We start from the raw sequence: 22,377 nt of genomic DNA, 5'->3' as shown, positions 1-22,377 counted from the left end.
TCATGGCATCGATCATTTCAGAAGCGTTTTGAAACCTATTTTAATAATGTTACTGTTTTATGGTGTAGTCCAGATGGATACAGCTGCGGATACTCCATCAATATAGCATCATTTCTGTAACACTGTATAACAATAATTGATATTTTTACAATACTGTGATGGTTGGGCTTAGTGTTGGGGTAGACGTTAATAAAATACAATAAATATGCAATTTAATGAATAATATAAATAATAATCGTTAACTTCCAGTCGCAATCATATCTGATCTATCAACAATTATGTTTTATGACCAAAACAAGACATATTTATTCACAAAGTGTTCTTTCTGATGTCAGACCAATGTTAAAACAAAACACATTACAAGAACAAAGCATTTCAAGCCTACCATCTGTTATGTAGCTGCATCGCTGCATGCTAGTCAGGAACTCTCACCACTCCACTAAATCATTTGAAGCTTCAACTCTACAACACAGGGTTTAATACCTCTATTTCCTTAACATTCTTTGCAGAAGCTGTTCCGGAGTAATCCATAAAAAATGACGAATAGACGTCACAATAGAGATTGGTTTCGAAACGTTTCGAAGCTTCCACACATTTGCTTTGACTGTTTCATGAAGCCTACTATTGCCCACCACTACATAAAGGTAATCCAATATATACGTAATCAAAAACAGGTAAATGGTCAGGCTAGACGGCAAAGAATTAATACACGGTAAACAAGCAAAAGGTCAAAACACAGGAAGAATAAACAAGGGGAAACGCTTTGTAATGTCCATAGGAAAAACAAGACTCAGCCGTGTGTGTGTGTGTGTGTGTTAAATATAAAGTTCAAGTAATCAGTCCATGATGAGTTACTAGCTCAGTGTGAGGGAATCAGAAACTGGTGTGTGTGAGGTGCATAATGTTATTTGTAGTCCAGTTTAGTGACAGATGTGCAAGCATTAGATTGCTGGTGATCATGACAAAAACATTCTCATAGTGATATTTTGTTATTCAAATCTGAAAATTGATAGGTGTTGTTTTAAATCAACATTCCAAGGAAATATTAAAACAAAAAAAGAATTTCTGTCATGAGACAGGGCACTGATTTCATACAGTACATGCCACCAGCACTAAATGCATGTTTGTAAAGCATTGTAAGAGAGACATGTAAAATAGGAAAATAAATTCGATTTCATTACTCCTATTAACTATAAGTTACTATTATGAATTTTCTGACAATTATTACTCTCATTATTAGATTTCTTTTTTCAGATTTCATTTTGCCACAAGAGTGCATTAATATGCAAAATAGACACAGTGTATAAATGCATTGTATGCAATGAAAAAACGTTGTATAGCCATTTTACACAAAACTAAATGGTTTGTCAAATAATTTTGTTGTTTGTTTCATAACAAAGTTGAAAATAACCATTTTGGAATGAATTTTGGAATAAGAATAACTCTAAAACAATAATTGTACTTCAGTGGACAGTGTCCTAAGGAGATCATGAATATAAACATTTTAAAATGATCACAGTTTTCGTAAATGCCTGTGTCCTGACCTGCAGTGTGTTCCCACAGGCCTCCAGTGAGCTCAGGCTAATGCTGAAGAGCACCGCTGTGGGAAAGGTGTTGTTGTTTATGAAGCCTCTGCACTGCGGTTCTCCATGACGGCTGTTCAGTGCCAGGTCAACATCAGTGTATCCAGAGTACAACACAGGACAGAGGTTGATCTTCAGTGTTATCGTCTGAACACCACAGTAGATGCTGATGTCTCTCTCACCTTGAGGGAAACACAATATCACGAGTGCATGAAAAGGCATCACTTCATAAAACTAGCCTTTTTATATTCATTAGTGTGATGTTTTAAGAGCAAAATTAAACAGAAATGTTACTGTAAGTTAAAAAATGTCTAACTTTCAAATGACAGCAGCACTCAAGTTCCAAAAGATTCAAGTTATTTTTGAGATGCTATTAATATTATTTGGGCGACACGGTGGCGCAGTGGGCACTGTCGCTGGTTTGAGCCCTGGCTTGGTCAGTTGGCATTATTGTGTGGGGTTAGCAAGTTCTCTCCGTGTTGTGTGGGTTTCCTCCAGGTGCTCCGGTTTAAAAAATAGAACACCTTGTAAAAAATAGTTGTTACGAAACACCAACATGGTGCAGCAAAATATCAACTTCGATATAAAAGTAAGTAAGTAAGTATTAATATTATTTGTCTATGTTGCTTCTGCTTTATAGGGGAGTGTGATTTGAATATGTAATAACACACAGTAGTCTAGTAGTTACCTTTTTAACAGCTTAATACAAAAAACTAACACAAAAACAAACAGAAAACACTCTTCTAATAAAATGAAATAATTGTAATAATAAAAATAATAATAAAAATATTTTCTGCTTGTTCAGAAAACTCATTTGAAGTGAGTTGAAGCCACAATTCTTGGGTATTTTTGGGACAACTTAATTGTTTTTGTTCAATCCACTTAAAGTTGGTTAACCAGTTAAATTCACTTAATTTGTGTTGGGACAACATGTCAGAGTTATGTGGAACCCAACTTTTTTATAGTTTATGTTACTTGGTCAAAAACATTATCACTTAAATCCTGCATGACAACAAATGAAATGAAATCACTGTCGGACAACATGTAGGAATTGTGTGGAAGCCTGCATTTTATTTATTTATTTATTTATTTATTTTTTACAGTCAATTTAACTTGGTCAAAAACATCATCACTTCAATCTTGCATCAAAACTAATGAAATGTCTTTTTTATAGTATGTTAAATATTAAAAGTAGTTATTTAAAGAGTTATTTGAAGAGCAAAAACCTCTTAGTGTCATCTAAAATTTTATTCTAAAATTAGCATTTTTCTCAGGCCCCTATGTCTTGATTTAGTAATTTCACTTTTATGGCAAATAATAGGTTATTTTCGTTGATTTTAACATGAAATAACTGAACATAAACATGAGAAGCAGAGAATAATGCTCACTGTTGAAGAAAATTCTAGATGCCACTTTTTTGGCACTTTTTTTTATTTTTTTCAGGTTTTTGCATCTGAACTCTTCATTTATATAATTTAACAGCATTTATTTTTATTTTTGCAAATGATTTAACAATCCTTTTTCTTAATATTTAAAACAGTTCTAAGATTATAAACTTCTTTATTGTTAATTTCCATAATTTTAGTTTCACACAAACAAATTACACAAACAAATTACAAAAACAAAACACTTACTGACCCTTAATGTTTGAGCCTCACTTTATCACCGTTCACATTCTCCAGCATATACAGTAAATGTTGTCTCTTACCAGGAAATCTGCTGTGGTAGTTGGGATCACAGTTGAATCCATTGAATTGTGAAAAAGCTAAATGAATCCCCTTGAAAAGCACAAGAATAACACACATCCACTCCATCTCAACAGCTGGAAACAGAGAACACATCATTTCAACAACAACAAAAAACAATAAATTTGAATAATCTTAATGACAATATCTTAAATGATGTCTCTCTAACCTCAGTCCCCTGATGCAGGTCCGGCCTGCTGCTGATCAGTGAATGTGCAGCCTGGCATCTCAATCGGCCCATCCGCACCACAGGCCCTCCACTGCGGCCCGAAACAATAAGCCATTATCAGAAACCTCAAACAAAAAGAGCTGTCCCGGACAACCTGGGAAAATCCATCACAATCTCAAAGCGCTGAACAAATCTTTTCGGATGAAGCCAGAAACATGAGCAGCTTTTACGATTTCCCACTCGTCTCCTCATGGCTTGATCTGCCTCTGTCATCGCTCAATAATGTCTGAGCTCAGTGTGGGACTGAAGGCAGGAATTATGCTTTCATCGGTGTCTGAAGGGCCTCTTGTGTGTGTTGCTCCATCAGGGCTGATAGTGAGTGTGTGCTGCTATTGTCGCCATGGCCTCCTGCTTCCTCGCACTTAAACACTCACCGAGACACTAGCTGAAGATATGATCGCAAACATGACCAGTTTCTGACATTAAAAAGCACAGCTATTAGATGGGACCTGTCACCCCTGTTGAAAAAAAAGCAGGCTTGTAGGAGCTGGTCTCTCAACCAGTCATATAAGAGGGTTTTTTGACACATTTTTTGGCTGGTGTTTTAAACGACACTACCAGTCTAAAATCTTGTCGCCTATCCAAGTTTTAGGAACAGCAAATAATAACTTGACTTTTAGTTAATCATTTGGTATCAAAAGTGGCTTATTTGAAAGGCCAAGGATTACGCTTATTTTACCAAAATAAAATATGATCATGCCTTGATTTTTTATTATTCACATATAATGATAACAAATAATTATTTGATCAAGCTATATTATAAGGTATTGACCTTATTCTTCAATGTGGAATTGATTTGATTTGATTTGATTGTTTTAGAACTTCCGAATCAGGTGCTCTTGAGAGAAATGGCCAGAAATAAAAAAAAAAAAAAACGGCAGAAAATGGCCAAACCAAATACATAAAAAGTAGAATAATATAATGAGAAAAGATCAGTTTGTAACATGAAGCAGCATAACAAGCCATTTAACACCTAAAAATCAATGGAAGTGAATGAGACAGGAAGTCTCGAGCCAAAAAGAACATAAATATAACATAAAAACATAAATATATAATTTCTTGTTTAATTTTAGCTTATTAAGCCTAAATATCTTTAAAAAAAATAGCTACTTAATGCACATTACTAATTACAAATTGTGTTTCGATAGATTACAGTTGGTAATTTACTACATATCAACATGAAACATGATTTTTATCAACATAGTTTTTGGCATAAAAGAACAATCAATACTTACCAAAAAAATAAATGTGCAACCAAACCAAACAAAACAAAACAAAACACAAAATAGCAGAAAACAAGTCTAAAAAAAAAAGAAAAAACAGCAGAAAACAAGACTAAACAAAACAAAACAACAGAAAACAAGACTAAACAAAACAAAAGAAAAAACAAAACAGAATACAAAACAAAAAACTAAACTTAACAAAACAAAACTAAACACAAAACAAACAACACAACTAAAACACGAAACAAAACTAAACACAAAACAATACAACAGAAAACAAGACTAAACAAAAACAAAAAACACTAAAAGACTAAACAAAATAGAAAACTAAGCAAAAAACAAATGAGCAGAAAGCAAAACTAAACACAAAATAAAAAACTAAACTAAACTAAACTAAACAAAAAACTAAACAAAAAAAAAACACACACACAAACATCTAGACCATAATATTTACAATGCATTCATTAAGTTGGCTTTATTGGCAAAATACCATATAAACTACTCTATTTATGAACATCCATAACAATTCCCAGGGCACAGTTTCAATTGTTGGGATGCTCATGTGCTTCATGAGACCGACAGACTATTGAACTTTTACTTCTTAGGCTGAAATCAAATATGTTGACCTTGTGACAAGGTTACTATTGAGGCTAAATGGGATCAAATGGCTCTGTGCACCTGAAAAGAATCCATAATAAAGGTGAAAACACAACCATGTATATTTACAACACCCATGGAATGACCCAGATGTACAGTAATCAAACAGACATGTGCTCTGATTCATCCTCAAGACTACATGACAGACTGCATTCTCATACTGGAGAAGATTTACATTTAGGAACTTTATATGTAGTGGTTCTCATAGGTAAAATATGAGTTATATTTAGTTATATATAAATTATGAACGACACGGTGGCTCAGTGGTTAGCACTGTTGCCTCACAGCAAGAAGGTTGCTGGTTTGAGTCTCGAGTGTGTCAGTTGGCATTTCTGTGAGGAGTTTGCATGTTCTCCCCGTCTTCGCCTGTGTTTCCTCTGTGTGATTTGGTTTTCCCCACAGCCCAAACACATGCGCTTTAAGTGAATTGGGTGGACTAAATAGGCCGTAGTGTATGAGAATGTGTGTGAATGTGAAAGTGTAAGGGTGTTTTAGGACTTGGTTGTGGCTGGAGAGGCATCCACTGCGTAAAACATATGCTAGAACAGTTGGTGGTTCATTCTGCTGTGGCGACCCCTGAGAAATAAGGGACAAATTTTAATGATAATGAATGAATGAATATATTAATTATATTATACCAATGATCAACTGCAATTTTTACATTTAGGTAAGACTTATTGGGCAAAAACACTGATTTTCATGCCCATTGGTTTTGTTATTTTGGCCTTTTTTGGTGTAATGTAAGGAAAACATCCAAAACACTTATTAGTGTTTATTTTGTCACACTTTATCAGTGGTGTAAAGGAACAAATTATAAGTTCTCAAATGACTGTAATCAAGTAGTTTTTCTAAGGAATTGTAATTTACTAAGTAGTTTTATAAATGTGTACTTTTACTTTCCCTTGCATACCTTTTTACTGCTGTATCAATACTTTTACTCTACTACTTTCCTTCAACCTGCAGTCACTACTTTATTTTTTCTTGTCTATGGGGATTAGAAAAATCTGTCCTGTGATTTCTGTCCAATCAAATCACACATAGAAGGTAAATCACATCATACTGAACTACCTAAAGATATGGGTAATTAATAATTTCAGCAAACTGTTAGGAAGCATTAAAAGTGTACAAAAGAAGATGTCCAAAATCTTTACGCGCATTGACCCAGAGACCCAAGATGACAAATGTTTAATGGATGATGACCAACATGGCCTTAAACACCCAGCAGGCACAAGATGTCAATAAGACATCAGATTGACGTCGTATCCTAATGTTGTGGGAACATTGCATTTTGTTTGGAAATGAAAAACGGGGTTGACGTCAAAACTCAACATCAGATTGACATCAATGTCCAACCTAAAATCAACCAAATATCAACATCTAATGATGTAACAGCTTGACGTTGTGTGGACGTTACCACTATGACGTCTATCAGATGTTGGATTTTGGTTGTCATACCTGACGAATAATTGTCAGTATTTGACCTCAATATGACGTTGGTTTGAGATGTTGGCTCAATGTTAGATTTTGGTCACTTTCTAACAACCTAAAATCAACCAAATATCAAAGTAATTTTGAAATCGTTATGGGACATCAAAATAACAGTGTGCTTAGACGCTGGCTAGACATTGAATTTTGGTCATCTGACATCACAACCTAAATCTAACCTAATATTAATGTCTTATGACGTTTTGTGCCTGCTGGGCAATAACTAAATGCACTACAGAATGTTACGTTTACACACATCAACAAATTAAATGGAAATGCATCAGCTTTTTACAGTTTAATACTCACTACTCATTACTCTTGAGTACTTTTGAAAGGTATACTGTTTACCCATACTTTGAGTAATATTTACAACAGATACTTTTACTGTACTTGCACTACATTTTTATGCAAGTAATGGTACTTTTACTAAAATATAATTATTCAGTACTCTGTCCACCACTGCACTTTATCAATTTACATTCTAATATTTCAATTACAATCTTTTAAAAGCTGCTTCATCAAAATTATTATATTTTTTCTTGCATAAATCTCCACTTTAGCAGCACTTTTACTCAATTAATTAGTTAATTACGAGGTTTTTGTACTATAATATACAACAAATGTTAATAAAAGTCAGTTTTAAGATTTCAGGGTTAAGATTTGTTGGAAGAAAGATCAAGATCCCATAAAGTAATTCAAAACCAAAAGTAAACTGGGAAAAATAAAGACATGAATCACAAAATACGAAAAACTGCTAATTTCTAAATTATTTTTTTACACTGTAGTTCACATCCACTATGTTGTGCAGAGAAAAACAGACATATTATGTACCCTTTCATTTCTCATGAGTAGAACTAGCATAAATTACTGATGCTTATTACGACAGTCATATAAAAACGATTATTACTTATTTTTTGTTGTTTTAATATAACTTGTTTTTATAATGGACAAAGTGTTATATTGAATATAGGTTATACTATATGTGCCCGTTATGACCCACCCATCTAGAGGAAAACTATCCAGAATAACTGACAGCAAGGGACTTTTGGCATACAGGTTTTGTTATTATGAATAATAAACCTTTGAAATGTGACTACAGTTTTCAGAGGAGGACAAGACATGTGAGCTGAGCTAACATTTCACTTACACGATTTGTCAAGCTCAGTTGTATTGGACCCTCCCATTTATTTTCCCTCATGATTTGTGACCCTGGACCACAAAACCAGTTTTATGCTGTACAAGTATATTCCTGGCCATATAGCAAACATTTTACTCAAAAATGTCAAAAAATCTAGACTTTTTTAAAATCATTAGATATACAAAAGTCATGTTTCATGAAGATATCTAGTAAATTTCCTACTGTAAATATATCAAAACTAAATTTTTATTTTACTTCCCTCAGATTCCAGATTTTCCAAATAGTTGTATCTCAGTTAAATATTGTTAACAAATCATACATCAATGGAAAGATTATATATTCCGCTTTCAATTGATGTATAAACATCAATTTCCAAAAACAATGCAAATTTTTTAAAGCAAAATTTGTAATAAATCCATGAAGGCTTTCTTTTGTTAAGGTGCTCAGATGACCAAAACGCTGATTTCTCAACAAGAGTGTAAATAAATTTTAAAAGAGCCTGAATTTAATTTGACTTAAATTTAATTGTATCTAATTTATTCTTTCTCATTTGCTTTTCATATACAGACGGACAGAAAACATCTTGTTCTTTGGGTTTTATAATATAAAAAAAAAACATTGGTTTATATAAAAAAAAAACATTTAATTGGGTTAGTTAAAAAAACTAAACATTCATTAAACATAAGTATGTTTTTATCTCATATACTGTAAAAAGGATGTTAAACGGAGCGCCAGAAGTGCCATCGGCAAAAATGCAACAGCGCCCTCTCGTGTTCACCGTTGCACTCATGTAAGGAACATAGAGGAAGCCAGTGAAATAAAGCAATAGAGAAAGAAAGAAATTGAAATAAAAATAATGAATAACCGAAAAATATTAAAAAATATAAAATACAACAAGAAAAACATATAAAATAAAGCTTACAATAAAAATTAAATATTAGGAGCATAAGTAATTCGAAATGAAGTACTGATGTTAGAGGGGAATTTTAAATAGAGAATGAAAAAATAATGTTTTCCTAGCCTTAGTGTTTCTTTATCCAAAAAGTGTTTCAAAATATTGTTGCAATTCTTTTATGAAAACCTTAAAATACGGTTTATTACTGGAGAATTTCAATTATGGATGTGGTATTTAGCAAGTACAAGTAAAAGATTTATGAAGTACGCTTTCTTATAGTAATATTGTCTGCATCAATAAAATGAAATGACACATTTTCCCAAAACAAAGAAAAATTAGAATATATTAGCTCAATCCCAAATTTGCAAAACTTACCCCAAAATATTTTTGTGTAGATATAAATGTACAGTTGTTTCACTTTGTAAATTACAGAAAGCGCATATTGTGCACTGCACTCATGTCATTTCCAAGCACTTCCACAAAGACTACATCATAATATAATACACTATAAATGGACAAAGTTCTGGGACACCCCAAATCATTGAATTCGGGTGTTCCAATCACTTTCATAGCCACTCTCATTTAGACTGCTTCAACAGACCTTATGAAAGAACAGGTTGTTCTCGTGATCTCAGCACTGTAAGTTAAAGTTGTGCAGTGATTTAGTCCACCAACTGTTCAACAAGTGCTTTCATGAAATAATCCAAAAAATGAATATTCCAAATTTAGTGCTATTATAAAAAAGTGGAACAACAGCACAAAGTGGTATAGGTCATGTAAATTCTCAGAGCTGTGGAAGGCTTTCAGATTAGCTCAAGAAAGTGTTCATGAGCTTCATTGAATGGGTTTTGATGGCTGAGCAGATGCATCCAAGCCTTACAGCACCAAGAGCAATGCACAGTGTCTGATGCAGACACATGTTCTCTGGATTGACCCTCACACTTCTCTTTCTGGCAGTCTGATACACTGAAAAAAGTGTTGCATGCAGAGTTGTTGCAAACAATTTATTTGTGTTAAATTTAAACAAATAAATTTAGTTTAATAATGTTTAACTTAATTTATTTGTTTAAAGTCAACCCAAATAAATTGTTTACAACCACTTAACGTAAAAAAAAATTGAGTGAATCCAAGGAATCATCTTGGAATAAATTTTTTCAGTGTAGATGAGTTTGAGTTTGATGGTTTACAGGAGAATGGTACTGCCTAGCTGCATTGTGCCAAACATACAGTCATGTTTGGGGGGTATTATGCTGTGGGGTTGTTTTTTAGGTGCTTTGGTTAGCTTCTTACTTTCAGTAAAAGGAATTCTTAATGCTTCAGCATATTAATATTCATGCGTGTGTAAAAGGCAGATGTACTAATACTTTTGTATATCAATGAACTCAATGAAAAACAATGAAAGAAAACTGATAGCAACAAAGCAATTAAGTTCAAAACTAATCGTAATGAGTACTGTGAACTAAATCTATTTGAGTAAAAGAAGCAATTTGAGCACAGTAAAAACCAGTAAATGTAGAGAACTCAAACCAACTGAGTACTGTAAAACCCAATAAGTTAAGGCAACTCAAACCGTTTGAGGAAACTAATTGCTGCAAACCAAATGAGTTAAACTAATCTATATGAGTACTGTGAACTTACTCCATTTAAGTTGAAGTAATTCGGTATTTAATTTTTTCAAAACTCTTTTCAAATGAGTAGAATAAACTTTCAGTCGATTTTGAGTTGACTTCACTAATTTCATTTGATAAAGTTGACTGTTGGGTTTTACAGTGTAGTAATTATGAATAATGCAAAGAATTGTTTTAATGATTACATTATCCTTACACAGCATAACTAGACATTCATCATTGTATATTTGACCTGCTGCTGTATGAGATATCTAAAGAATTTAGTCTAACAGAGTTAAAATCAACTCTGAATGAGTGAACATTTTGTCCCAATATTTTCAGAAATAATTTTATGATTTTCTTATTTATTTGGCAACCTCACTGTAAACACAAATAGTTAACTTTACTAGAAAATTGCATTAACTTAATTAAATTTGTACACAAGTTGAAACTAAACAGCCCTAGTTGAATGAACATTCCATAAAGTTAAGTGTCCAAATTATGTCTGATGTCAAGGTGTCCAAATGATGATGAAAAATCTATTATAATCTTATTTGGACTTCAATAACAGCCATAGATTAAATCAACTGAAATAAAACATGCTGAATCTCTCCAAATTTCAGCAGAGGAACATTAAACAACTTTATAAACATCATCAGCAACTTCACGTATTACTACCCTGATTGACTTTATTGAGAATTAAAACTTTTAATTAAGTTTTTTTTTTTAATATATTTGCAGAAGTCACCATTCTGGTGAAGAGTGAATGCTTTACTTGGTTTCTTTGATTCTTCGTTTCTCGTGTTAATTTTGTCTTTGTTGAAGTTCTGTGTTATGACAAGAGACTAAAAGCAAAGTGATTGCCGCATTATATTGAGTAGTTTTGATTCACTGATTGTGTCAGTGGCTTAATTTTGTATTGTGATGATAATGTTATGATAATTTAAGTGAAATACTAATGGAAATCAATTGATTCTGCATGTTAAGCAGTGCATTGATCAGGTTTTATAAACATACTGAACATCTGAACCCTTCAAAACACACAGACATCAAGATTCAGCTTATGAGTCTCAATGATGGTGACACATTTCTTACTACAGTGAATGCTGGGGAAATCATAAAGCACTGATTTATGACTCCCAGCATGCACTGTGGCAAGTATGCTGTCAAACCGATGTTTGCTGTCAAACCGATGAGGAGCTTTTCTTAATTTGCTGGCGTTTTTTGTAATTTCATGTTAGGTCATGGTTTGTTTCTGTTTTTAAAAAAAAATATGTTGATGATGCACACCTGATGAAAACTGAACAAAGTTTCAACCATTAAATGTTAATTCATGTTAATTCAATGAATGTCTGCTATCTGAGTGTAGCTTTCACTAAATCCAAAGCCCTTTAAAATATATATATATGTTTTATTTAGACTCGGTCCCAGTCATTCCCCTCGCTGGCCAGCAGAGGTCACCATCATCGGACTTCTAAACATTACGTCATGCTCGTACACTGATTGCCACACACACCTGCAGCTCATCCCACTGATGATCCACACACACATATAAGCAGTTCACACACACACACTCCGTTGTGAAGACTTCACTTCAGTTCTGCCCTGCCTGACTTTACTGAGCGTTATCTCCTTGCCTGATCTTCCGTGTATTACCTGGACTGTTATAGACCTTGCCTTGCCTACCGCCTGCCTCCAACCTTGCTTGTTACTTGATCCACGCCGCCTGCCCTGAACCCAGCCTGATACCTAGTCTCTGAACCACGCCGCCTGCCTCTAACCCATGCCCAGTATTACACTCCTTGACAGTCAGCCGTCAGCCCTTAGACCCATCACAACTACGTTTGATGTGAGTTTGCACGTAAGTGCGTATTATGTGATTGAACTGTGTTTAATAAATATACTGCAAATGGATCCCTCCGTGTCAGACTCCTTGTTACAGGTATATTTGTAACTATCAGAAATTGGTTTGTTGGACTACTTTTAAATACTGTGTAGCGAGGCAGAGGGAAAACACAAACACCGTAGATAATGTTACAAACAATGCCCCGGAGGGTGCCTTTATTTACAAGTGATATTGGGGTGAATGAGTGCTCTTCTTAAGGGTGCGTGCTCAAGTGCTCCGGGGAGATGGTGAAGGCTGGTGAGAAGTAGAGTGTTGGATCGGTCACGAGCTGGATTCGGCTGTGGGAGAGACAGAGAGAGACAAGCGTTAGCGCAGGGAGTCATGTCAAATGAAGCTCACTTCCTCCTGTGTGGGGCTGGCTTATATCTCTCCCTGGCTGATGAGGTCCAGCTGTGAGCGATCCGAGGTTGATGAGAGATCCAGCTGGTGTGGATTTGTGCCCAGGGCGACGTGGTATTATATGACTCGCTACATTTGTCAAAACTCTAAACATGCAATTAACAGCAGGCCCATGACATTGTACATCAGTAGGCTGTATAGGACAAATAAAAACACAATTCAGGAGTTTAGAATGAAAATGCTTTTAGTTTGACCTGCAGAATCATCTGAAAACAACAATATTAAAGAAACTTATGGATAGAAAGAAAACAAAAAGCCATTATAATTTACGTGCTCATAAATAAATCGCTGTGGTCTTGACCGTGTTATTCTGAAGTGCGGTTGGCTTGACCGCAGTTAAAATAAGTATTATTTGCTCAATAACCCTGCTAAAAACTAAAGAAAACATGACATTCCAACAAACAGCCATACAGTTACCATGTTTTCTATTTTAAACTATAATAAGCTATAGCTTAAAACTATAGACTAAAGTGGGCTGTGCTGCTCCCACCCTCAATAACCCTGGCAACAGGACCCACTATATTGGCCTCCTGTGTTTCTCTGAGGGTCCTCAGAGCCCCGGGTAGCACCCTGTCAAAGCGTGCATGGGCCTCAGGAAGTGCACGAGCTAACCGTTTGCCAGTCCATGCCAGACACCTGGATGTTGCTCGATTTTACAAACATGTAAAATAAGTGCCCAAGCAAATGTCCAAAATCTTCATACTCATTCACCGAAAGACTGTTTAGACTGAATGTTACTGATGAGATGATGGATGTTTCTTGTATAAATGCACTACAGAATGTTACGTTTACACACATGCTTCAGTCATTCATCATACTCAATACTCACTACTTTTGAAAGGGTTCATTTGTTCTCATACTTTGAGTAATACTTACAACAGATACTTTAACTGTACTTGTACTACATTTTTGAGCAAATATTAGTAGGCTACTTTTACTTGGGTATAATTTTTCAGTACTCTTTCCACCCCTGATTAATAATAATTCAACATTTAGCCGTAATTCATTATTAAAATCAAAATTCATGCTAGTTAATGCACTGTGCGAAGAGATTATGAACAACTGTGTTCTCATTAACTAAAATTAACAAAGATGGAAAACATATTGCAAGATATATTGTTGATTGTTTTTTCATGTTATATGAAATACAGTAACTAACCCCAACCAATGCAACCTTAATGTAAAGTGTTATCCTGAAAAAAATAAAAATGAATAAATAAACAAAAAGCATGTGTGTAAATGACCATGCAGAAGACTATTCTCACGTGAGTAAAGAATCAGCAACGTGTTGCATTTTATTGCTATTTAGCTAACAAAGCATTTTATTATTGTAAAAGGTTAACAGTAAATAGGCGATCTAATGTGTTAAAAATATAAATCTTAAAGTAAACTACAAACGTATATTACTATAGTAATAGACTCCAGACTGTCCCTTTATTTCGAACGGCCTGTGCTAATGTTGGAGGCGTCAGCGTCTGATCCAGGATCAGCAGGAGCAGCAGTAGCAGCATCAGCGGCTAGTGTCCTGTCCTATATTCTCCAGCAGTAGCTCTCATGGAAGAGCGCAGGCCCGCCATTTCCCTGAATGCCGTCGCTGCTCCTCAATCCTGCGGGCTCACGCAAATAAGACAGACGGCGTCCGAACGGCGGGATTAGTGTCGGGACACGAGAGATGAGTCACGAGCATTTACAACCCCGTGAAAATGTAAGAATCCGGCAGGAGAAATCGGCTAACATCATTCGTGGATCCATCATCGTCTCGCGCAGCGGATAACCGTGTGTTCTGGGCTGCTCCTCTGCCTCCTGTCGCCCGCACGAGCTTTGTCTCGGTCTCGCTCGACCTGAAGCCGTGAACACTCTTTACTTGCAGCGTGAATTTCAACATTCGTCCATATTATTTGATTGTCGTTGGCTGGAAAGCGTTGAAGATGTCCGGGCAGAGCATTACGGACAGGATAACCGCTGCTCAGCACAGCGTTACCGGATCAGCCGTTTCCAAAACTGTGTGCAAGGCGACAACGCACGAAATCATGGGCCCGAAAAAGAAACACTTGGATTGTGAGTATTGTGCGGTTTGGTGTGGATTTGCGATGACGGACGGGTGTACAGTCGGTGCTGTGATTGTTATGGCTACCGTTTGAGGCTATTCTACAATAGGCAGGCCCGGGTTGTGCTAAGCTAACGTTAATGTGCTCTTAACAATAATATTGGGAATACAGAGCATTTATGACGAGCTGACATGCTGTACTCAATCTACTGTTAAACGATAGGTGTTTGTTTAGAAGCAGGACAAATAACAGTGGATTGTCATTCAGACTAATCTCATAATGCTTTTTTATTGCTCAGATATATTTTAATATAGATTATGACCTCACGTAGACCGTGGTTAAATGTTAATTCTCTGTTATTCTCAATAGGTACAATTCAATCACTGTTATGTTTTGGTCATGCTGTTGTTGAGCTTAAGCAGGCTGTTTTGGTTGCACACAAGTTGATTTGGATGTGATTCTCGTGTCCATTTGGCGAGCTTTGCAGGTGATGTCAGTTGAATGCTGTGCACCTTCTTTAAGAAGTGCTGGTTTGCTGCCAGTCTAGTAAGTCTGTGCTTGAGAATAGATCTCTATTTACGTCTGTCTCTCAGCCAGGCCCCATCATTCTTTCATTATGTTCTTAAAGTGTTATAAGGCGAGCTATGACACGTTGGAAATACTGTGGTAAGGATTTTTAATGAGGAAACATGAAACCTGAAAATTGTCAGCACTGCCTGAACGCCAGTTATTTGCAACATGAACAGATTTTGTGCTTTTAGTTTTTTCATTATTATACAGTAATAACCATACAGCTGGCCAGAATCTGCTGTTTATTAGAAATGTCTTAATTTTCTGCCTTGTTCTGGGAGACTGAATATATAAATATCTATACTTTTCATCAGCATTTGTAATAAAGTCTATGTAAGGCAAAACAACATTTTCAGTGGGATAGTTTACCCTAAAATGAAATGTCATCACTACTCACCCTCATGTTGGCCCACATATTATTTCTTTTGTGGTACACAAAGGGAAGATTGGAGTAACTGTAGTTCAGTGTTTCTCAACCACATTCCTATCTCCTTGACCAAAAGTACCTGATTCAGATCATTATCTTATTAGTAGAGACTGAAAGACCTGAAATGGGTGTGACAGACAAAGGTGACATCCAAAGCATGTAGTGCTGGTGGTCCTCAAAAGAATGTGGTTGAGAAACACTGGTGTATTTAACTAAAATCAAAATGTAATTTTCCATAACAGAAAGGGGTTTCTGTCTTGAAGCTTCGTTAAAAGGTATTTTTATTATTAATAAATCACTGTTTTCTAATTAAAGCTTAAAAAGATAAATTAAATTGGAAAGGCATTGGATTAAATTTTGCATCATGTACATTAAAAATAATATTTGTTTACTAATATCTAAAATAGATCTGCACAATATATTATTTCAGCATTAATATTGCAATGTGTGCATCTGTAATAGTCACATCGCTAGATGTGCAATGCTGAGTCTGAGTTATAGTTGACCTGGAGCTGCAGGACTGTATTTAACTACAGTGTTTATCTTTACTTACTTACTCCCAGGGCCGTTTATATCAAAGTTGATACTTAACTGCACCATGTTGGTGTTTCGTAACATCCAAATTTTATGAGGTGGGTCATTAGCCCAACACTCAACCCCCAACCTGTAGGACCAGGACATACACACATAAACTACGGCCATTTAGCTAACCCAATTCACCTATAGCACATGTCTTTGACTTGTGGGGGATTAACTATACAGCTGGCCAGGAACTGTTCAAAATCTGTTCATGTTGCAAAGGAAACAGGGTGGGAACATGCAGACTCCACACAGAAATGCCAGCACACCCAGCCGGGGCTCAAACCCGGGACCCGCTGCGCCATCGTACATCGATTTTATTTGATTTATGAAAAAAAATAAAACTTTTTTTCTTTATATGAATTTTTGTCTACAGTCCAAATATCTACATTTCAAAGTAAAAACTTATTTTACTTACCTTGCTGGCTGATAATTTAGTTTGTTTTAAGGCAAGATTTTAAATTTTGACATTTTTTTCTGAGGGTGAAAACAAAACATTTTTGTAACTTAATCCAAATTTTCTTTTTTTTAAATATTTTGAATAGAAATTAGAGAAAGAAAATTAAGAAAAGCTTTTTTTTGTGCTTATTTTGTAGTTATTTTGGGGTATTCACATTAAGGCTGCACGATTCTGGCTAATCTGACTCAAATTCTCCAAAACTACTTGCCAAGCTTATGATTACATTACATATTAGGAGTCACTAATAAAATTAAACAACAACTGTCTATTTAGTTTCATTTCTAAATGTTTGTATGACACAAAATCTGTAGAAACTTGTGTCTGGTCCGAGCCCCTCTCCTGGAGAATTGTCATTCTATAGCGATAACTGATTGGCTCCTGTACTAGAAGGTGGGCTATAATTGCCATATAGCGATCGCTAATTGGCAACTGTACTAGAAGGCGGGGCTTCACTCGCCATGTTGACTGTTACTTTCCTCATTCAAAAGTATACGAGTAACATGTCTTGTGTATTCTATAGTCTTTGATTCTGTTTATTAAAGTAGCCATGGCGGGCAACGCTGGTGCGTCCTCTTTGAGGTAAACAAACAGTGCTTCAGCTCACGTGTGATTTCGAGGCTGCGAATACATCATTACTTTAAGACAGAAATGACATTTTAAAGTCAATTCTACCTCATAAATACAGTAAGTGACACTTTAAACACCATTTGCAGGTGTCCATAGCCGTTTTTCCACTATCGCGCCTAAAGCAAGTGAGCCAGGGTGAGCCAAGGCCAGTCACGTTTCCACTGTCACTTCTGGGGCAATATCTGTGGTGTTATATTATGGATGGTGCGCTCCCTGCGCTGGTGAGACGACTCGATGTTCGATGCCGAACAGTCGGTTGGTGAGTAAATGAATATGATGAATGAGAACACACTGGCGTGTGCGTACAGACATTTAATGTACTGCTGTACAGTATCGTGTGATTTGTTTGTTTTGGTTGTCCTAATTTTAATTGTTTCGTGATAATGCGAAGGTTTGCTTTATCTGCCTGATTCCCACTGAAGTGGGCGGGTTGTGTGACGTTTGATTCGGGGGACGTTCTGGGGGCGGGGTTTGCTTGATGCACTGCAAGCTACTAGCCCGACAGTGGAAACGCGACATGATTTCGGGCTCACTGCTTAACCTCCCGGGCGATAAAAGCCCTGGCTCGCACTGGCCAGACAGTGGAAATGCAGCTCATGTTGCCTAGCAGTGTATGTAAAACAATGAAAAGACTTGTGCGTCCGCCTTTATGCTTGTCTCCTGGCCTTAAATATAAAATTGACTGAATCGTAGAAAAGCAGAATTAAGATTGTGTGTAGGTGATCTTTTTCTGATTAATCGTGCAGCCCTAATTCACATTGCAATATTTATTGCAGAAAAAAATGGCAATATCAGATTTTAACAATAGATTTTTACAGCAGATATTTTGCAGGTCTAATCTAAACATCTCTATATTTATTTAAAAAGAAAAGTAAAAATATGGAGACGTAACAAAATGTATTCTGTAAATATCTGTTAATGAAGAATAAAAAATCTCTAAGTAGATTTTTTAGGCTGTTGGTAGCTTTTTATTTTTAACACTCCATATGAATACATTTGATGTCTTATATCATTGTCCTATATCATTTTGCTTTGAATTTTAGACATTCATATGTACTATATGTAACAATAACAGTTATTACCATATTATAGCAGTTTAGAGCAGACACACTGAAGCCTTCATTACTTCTTTTTGTAAAATGAGTAGAATTTTAATCAAAATATCTATTGAAAGTTTAAATTTAGACATGGTATTGCTTACCATTCGTTCAAATTTTCCTTCTCAATAAGTATAAAAGTTCTAGCAGTAATGAAGTTGCAGTATGCCACCTGATTTACTCATGGTTTGTTTCTCACCAACCAAAGATGAACTGCTTTGGCCAAATAGTCTTAAAGTTGAACAACACATAAGATGATCTGTTTCTGAGCATTTGAGGTGACATGTTTTCTGCTGAGGGTTTTGCTTCTCAAGAGGAGGAGTGACATAATTGGACAAATCGTAGTTGGCAGTGTTCTGCAGGCAATCGTTGTACACCAAAACAACAAACCATGCAACTGAAGTCAACCTCGCTCATTCAGAATTCAAGAAACAGAAACTGCTGTGCGTCTTATAACCCCTAAAGCATATTTGCAGTGCATGATCAACATCATCAAGAAAGTCCACCAGCCCTGTGCAATTCCCACGTTACATAATCCAGAATACAGCACATTTTATTATATGTAGATAAGCTTACGTATATTTGGGCTCTCTCTGCAGATTATTTTTTGTTAGAAATGGATGACAATACTTTTATTTATTATATTTTAAGCCTTATTCAGTGCAGTCTGTTTCATTGACTCGATTCTTGAATTTTACCCAGTTAGTAATTCATGGAAGTCTCTGTTTCTGTTGTAGATCTGATACACTGTACCAATGAGATGAATGTGAACATTCCTCAGCTGGCAGACTCTTTGTTCGAGAGGACCACCAATACCAGTTGGGTGGTGGTCTTTAAATCCCTAATCACAACACATCACCTTATGGTATATGGGAACGAGGTACGTAAATGCAGGAGATTGAACCGACTTTATAATCATGTTTCGTCTGCGAATGGATGCATGCATTAATCATCTTCTTTCATTTTGGTTACAGAGGTTTATTCAGTACTTGGCCTCCAGGAACACATTATTCAACCTCAGTAATTTCCTGGACAAAAGTGGTCTGCAAGGTACAGTATAGAATACTACACATTATTTTAGACTCTAGAGATGGTTCGTTACTTTTTAATGCTCCTCTTTGTATGTGTTGTTTGAGTTGTGATGAGCATTCACTCATGGCAATTTATTTTAGGGCCAATTTATGTAACTACTATTTACCAATATGAAAAGGATTCATTGTTATTACGCTTATTTTGTAGGGTATTCAGGAAACTTTTACTTTTGTTAAGGTAAAAACCAATTAAGGTATGGGATGAGTTGGTAGTAGGGCTGGGTATCTAGTTCGATACTTTTTAAGCACTGACCGAATCGTCACGATACTATCGAGTGTCGAAAAAATAATTTTTATTCGGTACCAAATTTCGAAACTCAAGGGTATAATCTTGTCAATGTGCCCGGGTTAAATGCTGGTAATTGGCTGCAGCGAGGCTGTCTTGAAAATCAAAAGATTACGGCGGTTACGCCCACTCGCTCAGAGCTTGGCAAATGTGAGGTTGTAATGTGTACACTACACTTTAAAGCATTTTTGCATTGTTTGACTGCAAGAAGATCACGCCAGCGCAGTCATCATAACAACGTGCCCACCACAAGCGTCGTCCTCCGTGACTGATGTGGATTAAAGCGCGATGGCTGGGGCTCCGAAAGGTAAACAGACATAAGCGCAAGCTGACGGCCCTTTTCCACCTCCTCCGCTTCAAAATCACCTTAAAGTTAGGTGAACTTCGTGTTGTAACTTTTGCTTTTTGTCGCTAATAATACACACACTGCGGGCTACACAGAGCAACTTTATTCTCTCTAACACCAGTGCGCCACATCAGGATTCAGGGCCATACCATTACATAAACTGCATGGGGGTAAATCAGGACTGAACCATTCTCTGCTTAAACAACACTTCGCATATTTCGTAGTGGCTAGAGTGGCACAGATGGCAAAACTCTCCGAACAGATCCGCCACTTTTGACGCTCATAAACAATGATAAAGTCCTCGTGCTGCTGGAATTATGAGGTTGCTGAAAGTGCGCAGCTGTCGTGCAGTGAGGGGTTTGCATCTTTAATAAACTACGACAGTTTGCGTTCACTGAACAGTAAGAATAATTAATAAATCCATATAAAACAGCCCCTTAAAAGTCACGTCTCGCTTTCAGTTTCAGGGTAAGGCGCATTTTGCATTTGCAGTTCCAATTTGTTGCCTATATCAGATTTTTGTCTGTTTACACGTTACAACAAATCGGAATTGGGCATCAAGACCTGACAGTGTAAACAGGGTTTGTGCGGGGTAAATTTATTAATCCTTTTTTTGGACCTAACATAGGCTGTGTAACGTTATGTACTGTTTCGATGGCTTTAAATACCTAGCTGAGTTGATATTAAAATGCTTTAAGGTTAACAGTAAATGATGAAGTTTACATCACATTAAACTTATCTTATTTAAATGTCCTTATCCTTGGCTGCATTAACAGTTTAGCTTTCATGTATTCTTCACATTAATGTGATAGTCTCTGCTCCTGCTGAAAGGTGAATGCCACAGGGCCTTTACAAATTTTATTGTTAAAGGTTTGCTACCTTTTTCTACGGTGGAGAAAGATTAGATTTACTGGTTGTGCATTTTTCAATGCCCAAAAAACAGTCAAAATAAGTCCATGTGATATAAGTGGTTCAATCATAATTATATGAAGCTGCGAGAATACTCCTGTGTGCAAAGTAAACAAAAATATCTTTATTCATTGATTTATCTATGGGAGGATCAGAAAGCTCTTGGAATAAATCCAAAATATCTTCATTTGAAGATAATTAATGACAGAATTTACATTTTTGGGTGAACTAAACCTTCAAGCAGCAGTAAGCCTCACAAATACTTAAAATTGATTGACTTAAAACTGCTTGAACTTTATTAAAACTGTTTGTATTAATATATTGTGTTAACTACACTTTGTTCATTTTGTGCTTTTGTTCCTTTGTTTATTGGTCTTAGAGATAAGCCTGCTGTGAAAAGTGTCCCAAACATCCTGAAAAAAAATAAATAAATAAAAAAAAAAGTTTCTCAGAGTTTATGAGTTATTTAATCTTGTTAAAATATATTTCTTAAAATAAAAGTATCGAAAAAAGTATCGTTCAGAACCGGTATCGAATTCAGGGTATCGGTATCGAAAATTTTGGAACGATACCCAGCCCTAGTTGGTAGTTTTAAAGGTGGGGAAACTGTAGGCTGCACAATGGATGGAAGAAATGATCAATTATTGTGATAATATTTTGATAAAATTTATTTAGTATGACAAGGAGTAATGTGGTTGGCTTGTAGACATATGTTGATTTTTTAATAAAGCAATATGTAATAACGAACATGCAGAATGCTGATATTGTGGGCTACTTTAAAATGCCAACACAGGCTCATTGTGAAAACGTACCTCTTCATACATACACAAATTATGTAGCCAGAGCTAGGTATGGCTGCATTTCATCTTTAAAATGAACACTACAGGCCGGTATGACGCCGCAGACGGCCTTTGTTCTTTTTAGCGTTACCAGCTTACCACTTACCTCCGTGGCTTGCCTCGTACGTCGGTGGACTTGAGACACAGATTGGATATGGGTGTGTGGGGTGATCAGTGAGTCGGTCAGAGAGTCAGTCGACAGCAACCTCTAGGGCAGTGGTCACCAAACTT

At 35.9% G+C, this 22,377-nt stretch overlaps 2 protein-coding genes across 48 annotated transcripts in view; one reads left to right on the top strand and one right to left on the bottom strand.

Annotated features, from left to right (window-relative positions):
* zpld1b (zona pellucida-like domain containing 1b) overlaps positions 1-22,377 on the bottom strand; it is a 40,840-nt gene that overhangs the window by 6,936 nt on the left and 11,527 nt on the right. Inside the window, exons 3-5 of the mRNA XM_021466395.3 lie at positions 3,498-4,015; positions 3,292-3,405; positions 1,545-1,765 (exon numbers count right to left, since the gene is read on the bottom strand). Coding sequence (XP_021322070.1) covers positions 1,545-1,765; positions 3,292-3,397 — 327 coding nt within the window. The 5' untranslated portion in view covers positions 3,398-3,405; positions 3,498-4,015. The remainder of the gene's footprint in view (positions 1-1,544; positions 1,766-3,291; positions 3,406-3,497; positions 4,016-22,377) is intronic.
* Positions 14,400-22,377, top strand: part of picalmb (phosphatidylinositol binding clathrin assembly protein b) — a 44,385-nt gene continuing 36,407 nt past the window's right edge. For 46 of the 47 annotated variants that reach the window (XM_009291642.5, XM_068213529.2, XM_068213527.2 and 43 more), the window contains exons 1-3: positions 14,400-14,925; positions 19,413-19,555; positions 19,650-19,725. In XM_009291642.5, coding sequence (XP_009289917.1) covers positions 14,796-14,925; positions 19,413-19,555; positions 19,650-19,725 — 349 coding nt within the window. In that variant the 5' untranslated portion in view covers positions 14,400-14,795. The remainder of the gene's footprint in view (positions 14,926-19,412; positions 19,556-19,649; positions 19,726-22,377) is intronic. The other variant, NM_001003741.1, reaches the window with a different exon arrangement.

Source organism: Danio rerio, chromosome 15, assembly GCF_049306965.1.
Source record: "Danio rerio strain Tuebingen ecotype United States chromosome 15, GRCz12tu, whole genome shotgun sequence".
Lineage (NCBI taxonomy): Eukaryota > Metazoa > Chordata > Actinopteri > Cypriniformes > Danionidae > Danio > Danio rerio.
Note: the sequence above shows the minus strand (reverse complement) of the source record. Positions and strands in the feature narration are given on the sequence as shown.